General features: G+C 36.0%; 1 protein-coding gene across 6 annotated transcripts in view; it reads left to right on the forward strand.

The window, feature by feature from the left end:
- Cntln (centlein) overlaps positions 1-21,031 on the forward strand; it is a 254,855-nt gene that overhangs the window by 36,894 nt on the left and 196,930 nt on the right. For all 6 annotated transcript variants that reach the window (XM_059254498.1, XM_059254499.1, XM_059254500.1 and 3 more), the window contains exon 3: positions 18,147-18,231. In XM_059254498.1, coding sequence (XP_059110481.1) covers positions 18,147-18,231 — 85 coding nt within the window. The remainder of the gene's footprint in view (positions 1-18,146; positions 18,232-21,031) is intronic.

Raw genomic sequence — 21,031 nt, forward strand, 5'->3', positions numbered from 1 at the left:
GTTTCTCAACTATTTGTATTCCATCTTCTGAGAACTGCCTACTTATTCCATGCTCCACTTTAATTTAGTTGTTTGTTTTCTTGCTGTTCAGTTTTTTGAGTTCTTTGTATATTTTAGATACTAACCCACTATCAGATGTATAGTTATTAGAGATTTTTACCACCCTGTAGGCTGCTTCTTCACTTGAATGATGGTGTTCTTTGCTGTATAGAAGCCTTTTAGTTTCATAAGGTCCCATTTATTAATTATTGATCTTAATATTCATGCTATCAGGTTCTTGTTCAGGATGTCCCATGTCAGTGAATTTAAGTGCATTCCCTATTTTCTTCTCTATCAGATGCAGGATTTCAGGTATATGTTGAGGTCCCTGATTCATTTAGAGTTGAATTTTGTGCAGGGTGAGAAGTTCAATATAACTCCCATTAGAATTCTAGTGTAATTCTTCATAGAAATTGAAAAAATAATCATAAATTTCATATGGAAATACAAAAGGCCCAACAGAGTCAGAACAGTGAAATTTTTGTAATATTTCTTATACTTTTCCTTCACTAATAGGCATTTTTGTCTTGATTTATAAGTATTGGTTCATGTTTTTTTTTATTGTGCTAGTATTTTCTTGCCACTTTCCAATGTCTATACTTCAGTAGTCTTTATGAATTTAATGTAACTTATTTTTAGGTTGTGCCACTTATTGTCATATTTACACACTGCCAGGTTCTCCCTCTTAGAAATATCAATACAATAAACGTACTTGAACATAAACTTTTGCTTGGACGTCTTGGTTCTAAAATTGGAACTTTCAGAGACTCAGGATAATATGTAGCTCGTGTCAGATAAAGAATGTCCTGGTTTCATGGTACCTTCTCCAGCTCTCTCTCTGTGTGTTTTATCATGAAATATTGCTATAAATAATAATGACTGTCCATAAACTCGGTTTTGATTAAAAATTTTATAGATAACGAATTATTTTTTAACTTTATTTCAGTTTATGTGTATGGGTGTTTTGCCTGAATGTATGTCTGTGCACGATGTGCATGCCTGATGCCTGTGGAGACCAGAAGTGAATGTTAGCTCACTTAGTGCTGAAGTTGCAGATGGGGTGAGCTGACATGTGGATGCTTGAATCGAACCTACAGCCTCTGGAAGAGCAATCAGTGTTCTTTTTTGTTTTGTTTTGTTTTTTAAGACAGGGTTTCTCTTTGTAGTTTTGATACCGGTCCTGGATATTGTTCTGTAGACCAGGCTGGCATTGAACTCACAGAGATCCACCTGGCTCTGTCTCCTGAGTGCTGGGATTAAAGGTGTGCGCCACCACCGCCTGGCTGCAGTCAGTGTTCTTAACCACTGAACCATCTCTCTAGCCCTAGAAACCATAATTATTATACAGAATTATAATGTAGTTTTCTTTATATATTTCCAAGTCCAAGCTTCAGTATCTAAACTTTTGTATATGAAGACAGAAAGCATCATACTCAACAAAGTGTAATCGATATCTGTTTTTATAAGGACTTCCTTATTTTTGAACCAAGTCTTAAATATTACTTTATCAAATGCAAATGTCTCCTTAATGTTTGTCAAAGAGGAAAAGGCATAGAGAAAATGAACATGTTTATATTTACTTTTTATATTTCTACGTGAATGAAAATTAATTCAATTTTATCATGAAAGTATAGAAAATAAAGTATAGATTTATGTTTAAAGCAAAGGTAATATTGCTTAAAAATTAGGACTCTTACATTGATATTTCCTGTATCTGTAGACTATAATAGGGGTGTGTGTGTGTGTGTGTGTGTGTGTGTGTGTGTGTATGTGTGTGTGTGTTACTATGAAAGGATTTGCATGTGGCAAACTATTTACTATGGAGCTTCTACCTTAGCTTCTCTGTTTGAACATTCTTTTAAAATGACTTGTTTCTCAAGTGAGACATGCCAATAATCCAGGTGAGCACAATATTTATATATTTTTATCTGGAAAATACCATGATATTTATGAAACTCAGAATTTCAGCTGTAGGATCTTAAGAAATATTTTACTATATTTTGAGTGATTTTTAAGTTTTCTGATAATTTTTCTCTATTGTTTAATTTGCCATCTTTTCGTTTTGGTTATTATATTTTTACTTACAAAAGTTCTGTGTTTTTTAAACTCCTGTTTCTCACTATTTATAATATTTTTCTTAAATTCTTGAGTATCTTTCTCATGTTTATAATTATGTATCAGAATCCTTTAATTTTCTTGATTCATTACCTAATCCATCAGTGTTTATCCAGAATATATAAATTATATTTTTAAACTAACTCTCACCCCGAGCCCAGGCTAATTAAACTCTTCATATAACCAAGGATGACCTTGACCTTCTGAATTCCCTCTTGTCAGCCACCTCCCAAGTACTGAGATTATACATATATGCCACCATGTCTCCTCGTTGGATCATATGTTTCTACTTTTCATGTCTAATAACTTTTTGATTGAATTGCTGGACATTATAAATTTCATCTTAGTCATTGCCAGATTTTTGTTTCATTCCTTTAAAGAATGTTGAGGAGTTCCGTGCATAGCTCAGTGATAGAGTATGTGCTTAGCATGTGTGAGGCCCTCTGTTCAATACTTAGCAGCAAAAAAGGACAAGAGGAAGAGGAGGAAGTAGAAGAAGAAGAAAAACAAAGATGACATTGTTGAAGATATTGACGATGATGTTGAATTTGTTCTGGCATTCACTTATTTATGAGAATCTTCTTGATGTTTATGAAGTCTAGTTTTAATCTTTTTTAGGGTAGGTCAAGCCTGAGAAGCTTATCTTCTCTCCTAGGATCAATTTAGTTTTACTCATGTCTCAGGACTCTACTTAATGCACTGAGTTCTATGAGAATTTTCCCCTGAATGATAGAAACATGAATTACTTTCACTTTTCTGTGACCTTCACAAATCATTCAATCTATTGCTTTCTAGTGACTCTTCTGTGCCTGAGTACTTCTCAGTCAGGCTTGATCAGTACTTGAATAAAAAGGAACCTCTGCAGATTCCCAAAACTCTCAGTTCTACTGCATCTTTCAGTATGTTGCCATACAGCTTCTAGCTGCCTTCTTGAATCCAGCCCACCTCTCCTGAGATCCTGAGCACTGCTTCTCCCTTTCTAGTTGTAGTTTGGAAACTGTAGGAAGGTGGGCAATCCGAGAGCTTATCTTAAGGAACTTTCTTGAGGATCACAGGACCTAGAGTCCCGTGTCTCTATTTACCATTGCCCTCCTTCCCAGGCCTCTGTGACATGTGACGTATCAACTTAACCCACTGTTATTTTATTAAAAATTCTAAAAATTAAAATCACATATTTTTTCTCCTTTCCTTTACTCCCTCAAATCCCCACTAATGCCATCATTTTCCCCTCTCAAATAGTAGTCTCTTTTCCTTAATTGCTTTTGTTACTGTTGTGTGTGTGTGTGTGTGTGTGTGTGTGTGTGTGTGTGTGTATGTTATGTATGTGTGTGAGTGTGTGTCTACATATAGATATGTATGTATACCTGGATTATTGGCATGTCTCATTCGAGAAACAAGTCATTTTAAAAGAATGTCCAAACATAGAGGCTAATGTAGAAGCTCAATAGTAAATAGTTTGCCACATGCAAAACCCTTCATAGTAACACACACACACACACACACACACACACACACACACCTATTATAGATACAACCTGTTGAGTCCATTTAATGCTCCTTGTATGTATGATTTCAGAGCTGACCACTTGGTATTGGATAACCAGTTAGGGGCTCATCCTTGGGGATGATGATTTCTCCTCTTCTTTACCTTAGATGCTAGTAGTTCTTTGTCTATGGATGGGGCCCTGTGAGATCTTCTCCTTCCATGTTAGCATGCCTGATGGTGTGTGTTATATTTTTTCAGGCATTTAGGTAGCCATATTGTTGAGGTATAATGAATGAAGTTTCCCTTTTCTGTAAGGCACATTCTCACAGGAGATTTCCAGGTCTTCTAGCCCTAAAAATCTATCTGCCCACTTTCCGTGATGTTCCTTGAGCCTTAGGTACAAGAATTGTGTTATAGCTGTATTGAATGGGGCTAGGCATCCATGATCTTTGTTCTCTGAATTTTGACCAGTTACAGTTTTCTGTAATCATCTCCATCTGTTGCAAAGAAAAGTTTCTTTGATGAGTTGTGAAAGCTGCACTTACTTTGGGTATAAGGACAAGTATCTAGAATGCAGTTAGGAATTGTGCCAGTTTAATAAACTCAAGGTAGTAGGTTATTCTCATGATACATGACCTCAGTAGATACAGGGAGTTCATGCTCTGCTTTTTGCTTAGGTGCTGGGGATCCAAACTCAGGTCCTTATGCTTACACAGCAAGCATTTTATCCATGGAGCCATCTTGGCAGCCCCAAAAGTTCAAATTCTTTTATTTGTTGTTGTTATAGAGTCAGAGTTCAAACACCCATCTCATAATGAAGTTACCTGATGTGGGTAATAATGCTTATATCATGGAATTCATTTTTTATTACATTATTTTTTAAATTTTTAATTCAATAAGAAGATGGAACAGTTTTTAGCTAAAGTAAAATTCGCAATCTTTCCAAAGCCTTTAGTTTCTCGAGAATTAAAATTTTTCCTTTAATCAGATATCCATGGACAACTCAAACATCATTCTAGCATATTTGGAATTCTTAATAGGTGAAAGGAAATTTCCCCAAACATCTTCATTTAACCCTGAAATTATGTGATTTCATTTTTTTTGTTTTGTTTGTTTGTTGTTGTTGTTTTAGACACTATTTCTCTGTGTAACAGCCCTGGCTGTCCTGGAACTCACTCTGTAGACCAGGCTGGCCTTGAACTCATAGAGATACGTCTGCCTCTGCCTCCCCAAGTGCTGAGATTAAAGGTGTGCACCACCACTGCCCAGCATGATTTATTTCTTAATAAGGGACTTCTTATGTTCTTTAACACTTTGAATTTTATACTTGAATAAGGCATGAGCCTGGTGGAATAATGATATTGGTATAAAAAGTAGTGATGCTAAATTAGAGAGATAATGAATACAAGTAAATTTGAGGGCATTAAGATTTTAGTAAAGATGACCATTTAAGTGTTTACTCCTCATAATTCTTAGTTAGTAAACCATGGATATTTTCTTTTTGTGTATTTCTGAGATTGCATTTTAATTATATTTCTCCATTTCCTTTTCCTTCCTTCAAGCCCTCCCATATACTCTTCCTGCTCTCCTTCAAATTCATGACCTCTTTTTTTCATTAATTGTTGTGGTATACCTATATGTTTTATATATATATATATACACACATATATATGTGTATATATATTCCTGTTATATATAATATATAACACAGTATATATTATATATATTCCTTCCAATTATAACCTGATCAGTCCATATAATATTGCTTCTATTTATGTTTTCTGGGCTAACCATTTAATATTGGAAAACCAATTGTAGAAGACTATTTCTCTGGGATCTTAGCATTCCTCAGTTGCTTGTAGTTTTTTGTGTAGAGTTGAGGCCTCATGGACTTTTCTCTATTCATTTTGGCATGTCCATTGATGTTTTCCTTGTTCAACTCATGTTTGGGCAGTCAGATTGGTGAGACTTTACTGGTGTAGCTTCTTATGTTACTAGGAGATACAATCTTACAGCAAAGTCTATGATCCTCTAGCTCTTATGGTCTTTCTGTCCTCTCTTCTGCAGTGTTCCCTGGATTTTTCCTTACAGACTAACTCACACTTCAATTGCTCTCTCTTCATCATGGCCTTAGCATGTTAGGATATTTTTCATGATGTCTCAAATTAAAAGTCCAAATATTTAAGTTATATTGATTAAGTATTTATGTTGTAATAACTTAATAGCCATTAAAATATCATAAATTAAGAATATCACAAAGTGAGGAAATTCTGGAAGTGGAAAGTCTAGGTAAATGAGCAGGAACTACAGACCCAGGTACCACTAGCAGAATTCAAGAAATGGAAGAAGAGATCTCAAGTGTTGAAGAAACAATAAAAGAAATTGATTCTTCAGTCAAAGAAAAATTTAAATCTAGAAATTTACTGATGTAAAACATTCAGGAAATCTGAGACACTATGAAAAGACCAAACTTAAGAATAATAGGAATAGAGGAAAGAGAAGAAGACCAGCTCAAAGACCCAGAGAATATTTTTAACAAAATCATAGAAGAAAAATTTTCTAACCTAAAGAAGGACATGCCTATAAAGGTACAAGAAGCTTACAGAACACCAAATAGATTGGACCAGAAAAGAAAGTCTCCTCACCACATATAATCTAAACACCAAACATACGGAACAAAAAAAGAATATTAAAAGCTACAAGGGAAAAAGGTCAAGTAACATATAAAGGCAGACCTATTAGAATTACACCCTATGTCATAATGGAGAATTTAAAAACCAGAAAGCCTAGAAAGATAGCCTGCACACTCTGAGACCACAAATGCCAGCCCAGAGTACTATACACAGCAAAACTCTGAATCACCATAGAGGGAAAAAATAAAATATTCCACAATAAAGTCAAATTTAAACAATATCCACAAATTCAGCCCTACAGAAGGTACTAAAAGGGAAACTCCAACCAAAAGGGAATTAAGTATACCCATGAAAACACAGGAAATAAATAATGTCACACCACTAAAACCAAAAGAAGGGAAGTGCACACACACACACACACACACACACACACACACACACACACACACTTCTACCACCACAGATGAAATATCAGGAATTAAGAATCATTGGTCATTGATGTCTCTCAATATCAGTGGTCTCAATTCCCCAAAGATACACATACAGACAGAATGGATGTGAAAATAGGATCCGGTCTTGTGTTGCATGCAAGAAAATCTCCTCAAGATCAAAGATAGACATTACCTTAGAGTAAAGGGTTGAAAAAGATTTTCCAGTCAGATAGATAAAAGAAACAAGGTGGTGTAGTCATTCTAATATCTAACAAAACAGACATCAAACCAAAATTAATCAAGAGACAGGGAAGGGTACTTCATACTCATCAAAGGAAAAATCCACCAAGATGATCTTACAATTCTTAACATCTGTACTCCAAACGCAAGGGCACCCATGTTTGTAAAGGAAACACGACTAAAGCTTAAATCACATATCAACCTTCACACATTGATAGTAGGGGACTTTAATACTCATGCTCACCAGTGGATAGGTCATCTAGACAAAAACTAAACAGAGAAACAATGGAGATAATAGATATTATGAACCAAATGGACCTAATAGATATCTACAGAACATTTCATCCAAACACAAAAGAGTATACTTTCTTCTCAGCATTTCATAGAACATTCTCCAAAATTGACCACATACTTGGTCTGAAAATAAGTCTCACAAGATAAAAGAAAATTGAAATAACCCTTTGTATCCTATCAGACTACCATGGATTAAAGTTGAATTTCAAAGACAACAGAAACAACAGAAAGCCTACAAACTCATGGGAAATGAACAATTGTCTTCTGAGTTAAGTAGACAGTTAACTGGGTCAAGGAAGAAATAAAGAAATTAAAGAATTCCTAGAATGCACAATATACCCAAACTTATGGAATACAATGAAATCAATGCTAAGAGGAAAGTTCATAGCACTAAGTGCCTTCATGAAGAATTTGGAGAGATCTTACACTAGCGACTTAATACATCTGAAAACTAGAATAAAAAGAAGCAAACACACCCAGAGGAGTAGATACCAACCCAGACTACTGTACCAGGTAAAACTTTCAATCACCATAGATGGAGAAAACAAGATATTCCATGATCAAATCAAAATTAAACAATTTTATCCACAAATCCAACCCTACAGAAGGTATTAGAAGGAAAACTTCAATCCAAGGGGGTTAACTACATCCACAAAAACACAGGCAATAAATAATCTCATACCAGCATAACCAAAAGAAGGAAAACACTCCCCTCATGCACATACTACCACCATCAACAACTATAACAAATATACAATGGAAAAAAAGAAAGCATCTTCAACCAATGGTGCTGGTCTAGTTGGATGTCAACATGTTGAAAAATGCAAACAGATCCATATCTTTTACCCTGCAAAAACTCAAGTCCAAGTAGACCAATGACCTTTACATAAAATCAGATGCACTGAACCTAATAGAATAGAAAGTGAGGAATAGCCTTGAATGCATTGGCACAGGAAAAAACTTCCTGAACAGAGCACCAACAGCACAGGCACTAAGATCAACTATCAAGAAATGGTACCTCATGGAACTGAAAAACTTCTGTAAGGAAAAGACACTATCAATAGGACAAAAAGGCAGCCTACAGAATGGGAAAAGTTTTTTTTTACCTACTCTACACCTGACAGAGTACTAATACCCAAAATATATAAGGAACTCAAGGAAATAGATATCAACAAACCAAATAATTCAATTAAAAATGGGGTACAGATCTAAGCAGAATTTTCAGCAGAGGACCCTTATGTGCTTTCATTGGAGACAGCTCCTTGGTTGTCTCTGGAGTTTTTGCGAAATGAGTACAACAGTGGAAATTTATTTCTTGTATACTATGAAGATAATATTTGCAATTCCATATTATCTAAGTTTAAGTCATTGTAGAACAGCTATGGTCTATTTCATTTCTGATACTATAATGAACACTATGACCTAGAAGAAATTTAGGGAGGAAAGGGCTTATATGGCTTACACTTTCAGGTCACAGCCTATCAATGAGAAAAGTCAAGGAATGAAATGAAGCAGAAACTGAAGAAGAAACCACAGAAGAATGCTGCTTACTGACTTGCTCACTTGTTCCTTGTATAGCCCAGGCCTATTTGGCTTAAAATGGGGCCTCCCACCTTGATCTGGGCCTTTCTTTGTTAGTCAAGACCATTTCTCAGAGCCATAGCCACAGGCTAATCTGATCCAGGCAGTTCTTCATTTGAGGTTCCCTCTTGCCTGGTGATTGTAAGTTGTGTCAGGGTCACAATAAGAACTAACCAAGACAATACAGTGTTAACAGCTTATATTTATCAAATGTTTATTAAGAGCAATACATAGCTCTTAGTTCTTCCCATATACTGAGTGAATTCTTTCATAACATTGTGGTAGGCCCCTTTATTTCTCTTTTACATATATAGTGATTGAGATGCAGAGTGGTCAAACAAATTGCCTAAGTTCAAGTAGCTAAGAAGTGGTGGAGTCACAATTTGATATGTAGATTCAGAATACTTGTTCTTAACCTAAGAGCAGAATGAACTTTGGCCCAAGTGTTAACTAACAAGTTAGGAAAAAAAGAATCTAAGTGAGTGATTGAGTGTGAGGATCTCAGGTATTTTAAAACCTTTTATTAGTAAGTAGACTAAGTGAGGAAAATAGTTGAACAGAATGTCTCAAGTCTTTGGAAGATAATATTTGTACTTTCTAGTATTTTATTCTATTTGTGCCACAGTTAATTCAAGATTTAAACTAGAATATATTTCATGACAAATTCAAGGGATTGGATTTTATCATTGAACACTAAGGCTGTTGAAGAAGTCATTATAATGACTCAGGAAGAGAGCATAGCCATGCCTCATCCTAATTTTAACCTATGATATTGCTGGAAATGAAGGATATTTGGCCTTCTTTGGCAGGCCATTGGTCTACTCTTCCTGTGCTCTTTACTTCTTCTTTTTTTTTTTTTTTTTGAGACAGGGTTTCTCTGTGTAGCCTTGTGCCTTTCCTGGTACTCACTTGGTAGTCCAGGCTGGCCTCGAACTCACAGAGATCCGCCTGGCTCTGCCTTGCTCTTTACTTCTTAATGAAGATTGTTTTTCCTTATTTTTTGTTATTCTTACCCTTCTCTGTGCAAAAATACTATTTGGTTGGTATGGATGTTTTAACTGTTTCGCATTTTCCCGAAACTTCTATGTTCTTAGGAGATTTTGTTTATAGTGTAGCTTTTGTACCTGACAGTACTTAATAAAAGCTTAAATTTAATCAAAAGTTCTCTGTAGTGTCTAGTATGTGCATAGCATTTTACAAATTGCATGAAGAGAGAAGAGGAGGAAGGTGGTTCTGGAAAAAACATGATGCTTCTCTTAGAGAGGTTATTAAGGAAGCATGTCTCTCTGAAAGTGTTCTCTGTGCCAACACTGTTTGGTTTACAGTGCTTGTTAATTATAGGAATAACTTTTCTATTTCTTAGCTTTGTATAGAATCAGAATTTCTGGAGGTCTAAGGAAGATTAAATATTTATCATAAGGATTTTAAAAACTGACAGTAGGTGGTTAGGAGCACAGACTTAGAAGTCGTATTTATCAGAGTTGAAATTCCCATGCGTTTCTTTGGCTTTTTTAAAACTTCCTAGGCCTGTTTCCATATATTTTAAGAGGATTTTTAGGTTCTGGCAGTAAGATGGCACTTCTCTGTGAAGCCAGAACCACATGATGGAAGGAGAGAACGATTTTTATTCAAGTGGTCCTCTGACCTCTGCATGTGCCATAGCACACATGTGCTCTCCTCCAAATAAGGAGATGAATGTAAAAATAAATTTGTAGAAGGGGAATAGAGAAGATCCATGTAAAAAACTTCATTAAAATTTCATCCAATGATAGGGACTAAAAACGACAGCCATACTAGAAAGTTCTCACAAATGGTAAAACTTTGATCAAAGGTGAGGAAGGCTGTTTTCACTCTAACTTTATAGAACATATGGTTTATATAGGTAGATATTTCACTCACCAGGTTGTGAATTTGTTTAAGATGTTCTTTTGTTTTAATTCACACATGACTTGCTAAGAAATTGTGGTTTCCCAATACATGGGATGGGGTTGGGCCATCTTCTTGTTAAAACAGCTTCATAGGCAATGCTGGCATGCATTCCGTGTGCTGCAGGAGAAAATCAAAGCCAGAAAGCTGGATATTTTGCTGTCTTTATGAATGGAAAAAAAACCCAAGACCAAGTTTTACAGTTATAAAGATTAAAATAAATTTATATCATATATTGCAATTTGTTCTAATTGTCTGAAAAGAAGCTATGCTTAGTAACCAGTGGTTGTGAACTTTGGCTCTGCCCCTGCCCATTTGGTTTTGAAACTTGGTTGGCTACTTGTGTGACTCAGGCAGAATATTTAATACATTCATTTTTAATGCCTTAGTGTGTTTTAGTAAAATAAAAATAAGAGTTGTTTTGAGTTATTGCATATATAGTGATTATGATAGTACCTAGCAAATAGTAAGTTGATTATCATTATTATCTTGTGTTATAGCTTAAATTCAGTAAAATTGTCAGTTTATGTGGAGTCTTGAGAAAAATCAGTTAGTATCTTCTATACAATAGGCTTGCAAGGGTTTTTCTTAGCCTGTTTGATGTTACTACTGATCTTTAATATTATATTTTATTTTTATTCACCAACCCTAAAAATGATGTACATTGTATTCAAATTCAAAAATGGATGAATTCTAGGTTTTATTTGAATGTATACATGTCTCAAATTAAGCCTAAGCAGAGATTGCTTTATTTTCCTATTTGTTTTAGTCTTCTAAATGTTGCATATTTGCATAAATTATAAAGATACTGTTTATTTGCTTTTTAAATTTTTTTTCTTTTTTGGGGTAGGATTATTAATATTTTTTTAACTCTCCTATTTTCAATCCCCTGCCTTCTTAATTGGGTCTGGAAATAAAGCTCCATCCTAAAAAACAGTAAACCTAAAATAGGTAAGTTAATTCTTAGTTTTAAATAATATATTTATTTAGGATGTACATGTTGTAACCTTGAGATATGTATTTAAAGACTTAACTATAGAAATATGAGAGAGCATCTTCCATTTTATGCTTGGAGTTAAAGTATAGAAGCTCAGTGAGTGGACTGTTGCCATAATAAGGTTATACCATGTACTCATCCCTCAGAAAAACTCTCCCCTGCTCCATTCCACCCCTAAACACATGGGCTGCACAGCTGCTATATGGCTGTGTTCTGTCCCATGTGTATTAGGCCTACACAGCCTGCAAAGAGGTTGCATTTTGGAGCATGGTAGTAGCATGGCTGGCTGGAGACCCCAGAAGTGGAGCTGCCAGAATCCTGCCATCTGGCAGTGTTGCTGCTAGGCTGTTCTACTCAGTGCATAAGAATATTTTTGCTGAGCCCTTTTTCTGTTGCCACAGCTATGAAGGCAGAGATATGGATGGATGGTCATGGGAGCTAGCAGGAAGATGTTTAATTAGAAACACTCTAGTGTTCAAGGTGAGAGAACATGCAATAAAAGTGTGAAGAAATGCATTTGAACTTTCACAATAGATTCAAGAAGCTTGACATCATCTTTTAACTTTTATGAAGACCTTTAAATTAAAGAATTGTGAGGGTATGGTATAGAATAGCTATTTTAAAATTCTGATCATTTTATACACAGCAGAAGGTGATACAGAAACACAGGTTTTGTTTTTTTAAAAAAATAATCATGATTGTTTTCATTTAGTGAAAGTTTATTTTTATTTCATTAAAATTTTCCCCAAACACTGAACATAATTCAACAGTCCATGGAAAAGAAAAAGTATTATGTGGTTTGTGTATGTGCATATCTGCATATGAGAGCACAAAATATTGACATGATAATTGCAGTCAAGCCTGAGTGAGCAGTGGCCTGTGGGAATTCAGCTGGTGGTGTACCAACTGGATGGCTGCTCAGGACACAGTACAAAATGCAAGGTGCAAGTTAGCACTTTATTCAGCACAGGCAGGCATCATTTAAAAGTCCTTGGGGGCAACCCTGGTGATGTGCAGATGTTAAAACAGCCTGTTCTAAAGCGCTGATATTTCTGAACATTAGAAGAGACTTCTAGATTCTGAGTGAGAAATATTTACACATTTATTAAAGTCATACAATATATAATCTTGTCTGTTTCTTTCATGAATACTTTATGTAATGAGCTGAGTATATGCAGAAATATCTGGACTTTTAGGTAATAAAGAAGTATAGGAAAATCAAGACATTTAATTTGTAATCACAAAACAGAAAATGTCACAAGCTTCAACTTTAGAAATGAATTTAGTAGGTAAATAAGAGTATTTGTTCTACTATTTAGTAATATTTAAATATAAGTTATGTTCATATAAATGTAATTTATTTCTTATTTACTTGAGATATTCATAAATACATTGCTAGTATCATTTACAGAATCAGATATATTAGCCTGACTTAATTCTGTGTTCTACTTTGGACCTACTTGATTGGACATGGAAATCAAATCAGTTATTTTTTATGTGGGAGGCTTATTTTACATCTGGGTTCTGGTTTTAAGATATAAATTTAGACATTTATTTTTAAAATACAATAGTTCTAAATTTTGGTTATTTCATAAAATGAAATTATATGTAAAAACTATAGAAGTGTTAATTTTATGTAACTCTGAAACACTGCAACAGATGTTTGTATTAGGATCTACAAACAATATAGTAGCAATTTTATTTAAAAATCATTCTTACTATGGGATAGATCCCATGTGTAAGATATTTTTGCAACTACTTTTTCAGTTTTTCTTAGTATCTAATTCATAGGTATTACAACAGTAACTCTACGTATTCAAAACATGAAAACAGTCAGAACACTTCATAGATGAAAGGATAAAGAATTTGATAATAGTATAATTCTCATTTCCCTAAACATCCATGTTTATCAGTCTTGCTGTATTGGAATATAAATGTTTACTAGAAATTGGGAATATTTTTGAAAATGATAGCCAATACTACATATAAAATGTACATATAAGGGACACCACATTTAGATGTGAGAAAACAGTCAGGCAGCTTTATTATGTTCTTTATTATTATGTATCTGTCAATTAAGAACAATCAACCTCTGTAAGTTTTGCTTTTTAATTTTCTTTGTTTTCTAATTCATACCAATATCATTATCTCATTTACAGTTAAATGTTTCTTTTAGACTCTAATATTTCATTTTGACATCTCATTAAAAATGGGCTCAAGCCCAGAAAATATGATCCTGTCATATTGTATAATATATGACATGGTCTATAACACAATAAAAATTTGTTTCTTAATGATTTAGAATAATTTCCCAGTTTTGTAGTTTAGAAAAATGGCAGCAAGTTAGCATGGTAATTCCTGTGGCTGAGTGCAGTAGTGGTGAGTGTTTACATGGGTGGTTCTCCTGGGGAAAGTGTCTGGAGCTTTAAACTTGTACACATCTGACAGCCTTTCTTCACTCCATTTTTCATCCTAAAGAAGGCTGCACATACTCTTAGCTCACATCATTATTGCACATCAGTGGTTCTAATTAGCTGAACAGGAGTTTGTCTAAGCCATTGATCATCATCAACTTCTTGACAGGGTTTTCTTTTTCTTTCTTTCTTTTTTTTTTTTTTGAGGATCCTTTTAAAAATATCTTGCACATACGGTGTGCAAGAATTAATTGAATTATCCACATAAGTCCGTGGTGCTATAAACAATCTCTTTTTAGCTCATAATTTCTAAGTAAAAAGTACTGGTACATGTTGCAGAGTGTTCTGTTGGGAACATTTTATTGTATTGGAAGCATTAATTATTCTGTGCTTCAAGAAGAGTTGTTGAACTATTTACATGAAGATTTTGAGTTGTCATTTTTTTTTCAATTTAAAATTATAGTCAGTTTTAGATTTTTTTTTGCTATACAATGTCACTAAAGTTTATCTTTGAATTTACACTTTGTATAATGTATTTAATTTGTGATCTATAGCTCCAGTATTGTATTACCTGGTCTCTTTATAGCCATGTAAATGATTGTTGTTGCAGTAGCATTTAGTGTGTATCCTAACCACTTGAAATCTTAGTCTAGCTGTAACAAAATATATATGCATACTCAGGTGGTTCCAACTACAAAAAGTTATTTTTTAATGGTCCTCAAGTTAGCAGATCCAAACAAAGGTGCTGGCAAAAATAGTGTCTTTCTCAGTGGCTACCTTTTTGTATCTTTATAGGGTGTATGTAGGGGATCATCTAATGTCTTTCTTAAGAGTGTTAAAATAATTAATGAGGGCCCTGCCTCTCTGACCACTAACTTTTGAGGAGCACACCCTCAAATATCAAAATTGGAAATAGAATTTCAACATAGGGATTTGAGAGGGAAAGACATTTAGTGCTCCTTCCTTGGAATTTTTGGTTCAGTGTGTCTGGGGTTGGACGAAGAGCTTGCACTTCTAACTTAGGTAATATTCATGCTATTGCTTTGACAGCCTGTGAGAACTAATGGGCCCAGGAGGCCTCAACCTTACACAAAGAATTACAGGCACCTAAAGAATGCTAGGAGCAGGAGATGTAGCCTTCCATAGAAAAGAGCATACCAACTGATGGTCCAAAACCAAATGGTCAGCCCTGACATGAGCAGTGTGTGTGTGTGTGTGTGTGTGTGTGTGTGTGTGTGTGTGTGTGTGTGTGTTGTAACTGGCTTGCTGACTAATCTGGTTGGCTTGCCCTTGTAAGGTTCTTGTGCAGGTGACTTACTGCAGTGATTTTGTAAGTGCTATGGTCACATCATTTCCACTTAACAGCATTTCATAGGACTCCTCTCCATCCTCAGGCTCTTATATTCTTTTTTTTTTTTTAATTGGTTTTTCGAGACAGGGTTTCTCTGTGTAGCTTTGCGCCTTTCCTGGAACTCGCTTTGGAGACCAGGCTGGCCTCGAACTCACAGAGATCCGCCTGGCTCTGTCTCCCAAGTGCTGGGATTAAAGGCGTGCGCCACCACCGCCGGGCCAGGCTCTTATATTCTTTCTGTCCCCTCTTCGATGATGTTCCTGGAGCCTGGGGAAGTTGATATAGATATGGGCTGAGCACTAAACAGTCACTTATTCTGAACATTTCTACAAGTTAGTGTCTGTTGCTAGAGTTTTCCTGGTCTTGCCTGGCCCATGGTCAGGACAAATCTCTCTCACCTGCCAGTCCCACAGCCACTCAGACCCAACCAAGTAAACACACAGAGACTTATATTGCTTACAAACTGTATGGCTGCAGCAGGCTTCTTGTTATCTAGTTCTTATATCTTAAATTAACCCATTTCTATTAATCTATAAGTTGCCATATGGCTCGTGGCTTACCGGTACCTTACATCTCGCTTTCCATGGCGGCAGCTGGCAGTGTCTCCCTGCCTCAGCCTTCCACTTTCCAGAATTCTCTTCTCTCCTTGTCCTGCCTATACTTCCTGCCTGGCTACTGGCCAATCAGTGTTTTATTTATTAAGCAATCAGAGCAACACATTTAACATACAGAACGTCCCACAGCAAGTGTCTCTGCATTACTACCCACTGCAGTTCTGCCTTCTATGGTAAAGAGCAGCACTAATTTATGGATATACACATAAATGTTTAAAAGGCAGTTTGATTAGTCTGTTTAGCAAAACTACAGTAGTAGGTCCCCATTCCTTCCAGGTCCTATGACGTTCCAAAGCCATGGGCTTTCAATCAAGTTTACATTGTCAGGCATGAATTCTGTCCTGTGTAGAAGGAAGGCCTCAAATCCAACCAGAGAGCAGCAGATTTTGTTAGTATGTTTATTTAATGTATAGCTTCAAACAGTTCTTCATCTAGTATGGTCAGGAAAAAGCAGTAAGAGTAGATAGTATCTAATTTTTCAGACCTTAAAAGTAGATCACCAAAAACTGATTTGGGATAAACAAGTGTGATAACTGAATGCTGGAGTACCTCAATGTTTCTAGGTTAAGAAGATAGGGAAGGAGGGAGAGGGATGAATGATAGCACAAACCAGCAGCACAGGAGAAGGGTCAACAGAGGAAGGTAAGTGCATGAAGTACTTCTAGAAGAAGGGAAGGACCACTGTGTCAAATGTTACACATTTGTAAGGTAGAGAAAAGTTCTTAGTAATGGCTGGGTTTTGCAATATTCAGATCCCCAGTAATCCTGATGAGAGCTTTTGTAGAAGAATGGTGAGTACGAATGCCTACTGGGAGGAAATTAAAGGTAGAATATAGATTATAAAAGTCTTTCCAAGGAATTTAATTTTTAACAAACAAGCAGCCAGGCAAGATGTGCCCATTGATGTAATAGTGGCCTGAAGGTTATGCAGGTTATCTGTTGCTCTCTGATTGGATTTGAGGAACTACCTTCAAGTAAAAGAATGGAAAAAAAAGTATTCCCCTCTGATAGGCTTTGGGCTTGGGGGCTTCATGCTGTCAGTTTGACTGCCTTAATTTTGTGCAGGTCTTGTTCAGGTAACTACAGCTCCTGTGAATTGATACATACAAGAACCTTGTCATGTCTGGAAGTCGGCATTTTACAGTTCTTCCTGTAAATGATCTGACTTTTTTTTTCTACCTTTATTTCTACCTTCTCTTCATTGAGTCTTGGATAGTGGGAGATTGAGATGGATGACCTATCCACAGCTAAGCACTCATGGCTATTTATTCTCAGCACATTGATCAGTTATATCTCTGTATTAGCCACTACCTACTGACAAAAGAAGCATTTCTGACTAAAGTTGAGAGCAACACAAGTATATGAGTATAAACATGAGTATTTAGAATTTAGTTTGACATCACGACCATTTGGCAAAACAACAACTGTAGATTCCCCCAGGACCTGTTATCTTCCAAGTCATAGGCTTTTGACCATGTTTTACTACGAAGCAGAAATTCCCTCTGGTGGAGCAGGTAACCTCATATAATCTTCATGCCACTGCTACCTCAGGATTGTAACATATAGTGTCCAATACTGGGTATTGAATATTGCTATCATCAATCTGTATAAAGTACTTACATTAATAAGAGCAGTTTTACTTATTTATTAAAGTCTTGAAAATTATCTTATGATCAAAGTTAAATTGTGTTTTACATATTGATTATCATCTATCTACACCTAGAAACTAAACTATTTCTTGAAAATGAAGTTGTCACAGTTGTCAGTACTAGTTAAGTTGCTGTCACTTGCCATATGGTTTCTGATTAATTCTGAGAGAGCTGATGACACAGATAATTTAATTCTTTATACTTTAAATTTATGTTTGCTACCACGATTGTGACCATTTAAAGACTTAGTTATGAACTGGGACAGTGGTAGACATTTGTTTATCATATATGAGCTTCTGGGAAACAACACAACAGCAACTGTATCATTGGAATGTGTAGGAATTACGACTAATAAACTCTGATTTTCTATTTCTAGAGAAAAACAGAAATCTGAAGCCAAAGACAGAAAAGTTCTGGAAATTTTACAAGTCAAGGATGTTAAAATACAAGAACTGGAGCAGGTTGTATTCTAGTAAGAATATCAAAAATGTATTTGCTTCAGGTTGTAGAGCTTTAAAATTATTTGAAGTTTGTGTTATAATAGTCATTAAGTATACTAGTGTTGCTGCATGAAAGCATTGTTTTGAAACCACTGTAGTCAATCTTTTATTATTATACCATGTTCTTACCGTACTCCTTGTCTTCTAAATTGATTAGATATAAAACTCATTAAAATGCTTAACAGGCTTTGAGATTTTAAAATAATATTTATTATTCATTGTTTTATTGTATTTTTATTTTTGCTACATTATTAGTCACATGTTTTTGATACATACATTTTTACATGGTTTCGGTTATAGAAAAGATTCACAATAATTGGTACTACTCTGCTTTATCTTTTGAAAATTTGCATAATTATTTGCATTATTTGCAATCCTATCTTTTATATATAACTTAAATTCCATAATTAAACAAAAATTTATAGTTTACTTGTGTTTATATAATCAGTATATTATTACCACAAAAATGTGTGCGCTCTCCCTAGACTACAAAATTCCATCCAATGAGCCTGTGGGGGTGCATTTTACAGTCAAACTATACCATTCTACCTTGTCTTCTGTGGCTTCTCTCTAGCTCATATTGCAAAATATACCCAGTCCATCTCCAAGAGTTCCTTATAGTCTTAGTACTGGCCTTTTTCAGAGCTCCAAGTTCATAGGCTCTTCTGAGACTCAATTCAAACTCTTATTTATTGGCCATTGTAAAGTTTAAAAAAAAGATTACAGATTTCCAGCACAGAGTAAACATTCCCATATAAAAGTAGAAGGATGGGGACATGGGAAGGAGGGATGAGACTAAAGGAAGACCAAAACCAGTAGGATAAACAGTAAGTCCTGGAGCTCCTTTTTGGCACATGGGGCACATGATGGTATGATTTGGGGCACAAAGGACTTGGGGAACCCTACCTCTATATCCTTGCCATCTGCAGCCCACTTGGGCTCTCTTTGGAGTTGGATCTGCTCTCTGCAGCTTTCCCTGACAGATAGTGTGCATTTCTGGCATCTCTTCTTTCTATAGGCCTACATTGAGTTTGGTTTTTACTCTTACAGCATCATGCATTGTTCTCTCTAGGGCTGTTTGAAGGGATACTGGCATTACTATACAAAGCTTGGCTTCCTAACCCTTCCTTTAAAATCTGGGCGAGATGACTCCATGATTCTTGGATTCTAAATCTGCAGAACTGTATCATGTGAACAGTGCTAGGCCTGTCCTCAGCTTAGGCAATAGCTGTGCCTCCTTACATCATGGATGTAGCAGCCTTTGAATTCCTAAATGACTGGTAATGGAGGGAAGCACTTCCTTAGGCGATCCTATACAAGCAGAGTGCCACACACTTATCTTAAATCAAAGTGTTTTAAATGAGTTAAAAATTCTACATACTTGATCCTGAAATTGGTGGAATTCAGCTAATTTCTGAGGTACTACCATCTTTCCTCTTATCTAGCTGCAACAAACCTGGGCTCTTTTAAAAAGCTCTGATGTTTTGGTACCCACAGGTTCCTTAGCCCCATCTTTCACCATGCTCATTTTATGGACAAACTGATTCTTCAAATCCTTATGCTCTCAATTCTCCTGTAAGCCTGATTGTGTGTATCTAGTAATAATCATGTTGCCACCCCTATGCTGGGTGGCTTTGAAATTTTCTCCACCAGATTAATTAGTCTGTCATTTTAAAACTTAGCTTCTCACAAAGTTTCAGGACACAGACAAACTACAAACTCTTTATGAGAATGCATCACAGATCCTCTCTGTTCGAGTTTCCATTTGAGTCCTCATTTACTTGACATGTCACAAGTACTGTCCATTTTTTGTTCAGCATTCTGATCGGAGTTCTTGCCCAGATTTCTAACAACATTGTAGATCTTCTGCAGTTTTGTTGTATGACAAGATTTTTCCTAGGGAGACTCAGCACACATGTCTACTCACCTCAGATAGGGAGCCCATGACAAAGTATAGATACCACCAAAGTTCAACTTGGTCAACCAATGAGTTTTATTGGGGTTACTTACAGGAATGTGGGTGAGGGGTCACTTATAGGAACAGAAGTGAGTCAAAGACAGCTGCACCACCAAAGCCCATCCCAGCATGAATGACAGCTCCCAAAGCTGGGAACCTGGAGCACACGGCATAGCACAGCCTGTAGGCAGCTCAACAGCCTGGACAGTGTTCTTTCCAGGTGGCTCAGTTTAAAGAGTGAGTGTCGAAAGTCTATATTTGTTTCCTCTTGGGATGGAGGGTCCTAATGAATGTCGTCAATTTTAGGGACTTCTTGAAGTTACTTTGAGTTATTTACCTTCTGTCTTAAGGAGCTTCCCTGTAGGGTGGAGAGTTTCAATGTAGGAAGGAACTACTACAGAATAAATCTGCATCTCCATTCTTCTATTGCAGTAGGCAGTATGTCAGTCTTATAGTTTACACCTCCACACTTTTCCACATTTCTCCCAGACTAGTTCCAAATGGTTCTGCCTCATGGTCATAGCAATAAATCTACTCCTGGAACCTATTTTCTGTATTCTTTCTTGTTACTTTGACAAATACTTGACTGGAACATCTTAAAGGGAGAAGAATTCATCTTGGCTCACAGCTTCTGAAGTTTTGGCCCATTTTGACAAGGAGGGAGTGTAGGGCACACAGGTCATTGTGTGGTGGCCAGGAGACTAAGAGATGTCAGTGCTGGCTCCTTTCATTGTTTCTCCTCTTGGGTCCTCAGAACATGGAATGGCTCTACCTACTTTCAGGGTGGATCCTTGCTACCTTGAA

This window comes from Peromyscus eremicus, chromosome 2, assembly GCF_949786415.1.
Source record: "Peromyscus eremicus chromosome 2, PerEre_H2_v1, whole genome shotgun sequence".
NCBI lineage: Eukaryota > Metazoa > Chordata > Mammalia > Rodentia > Cricetidae > Peromyscus > Peromyscus eremicus.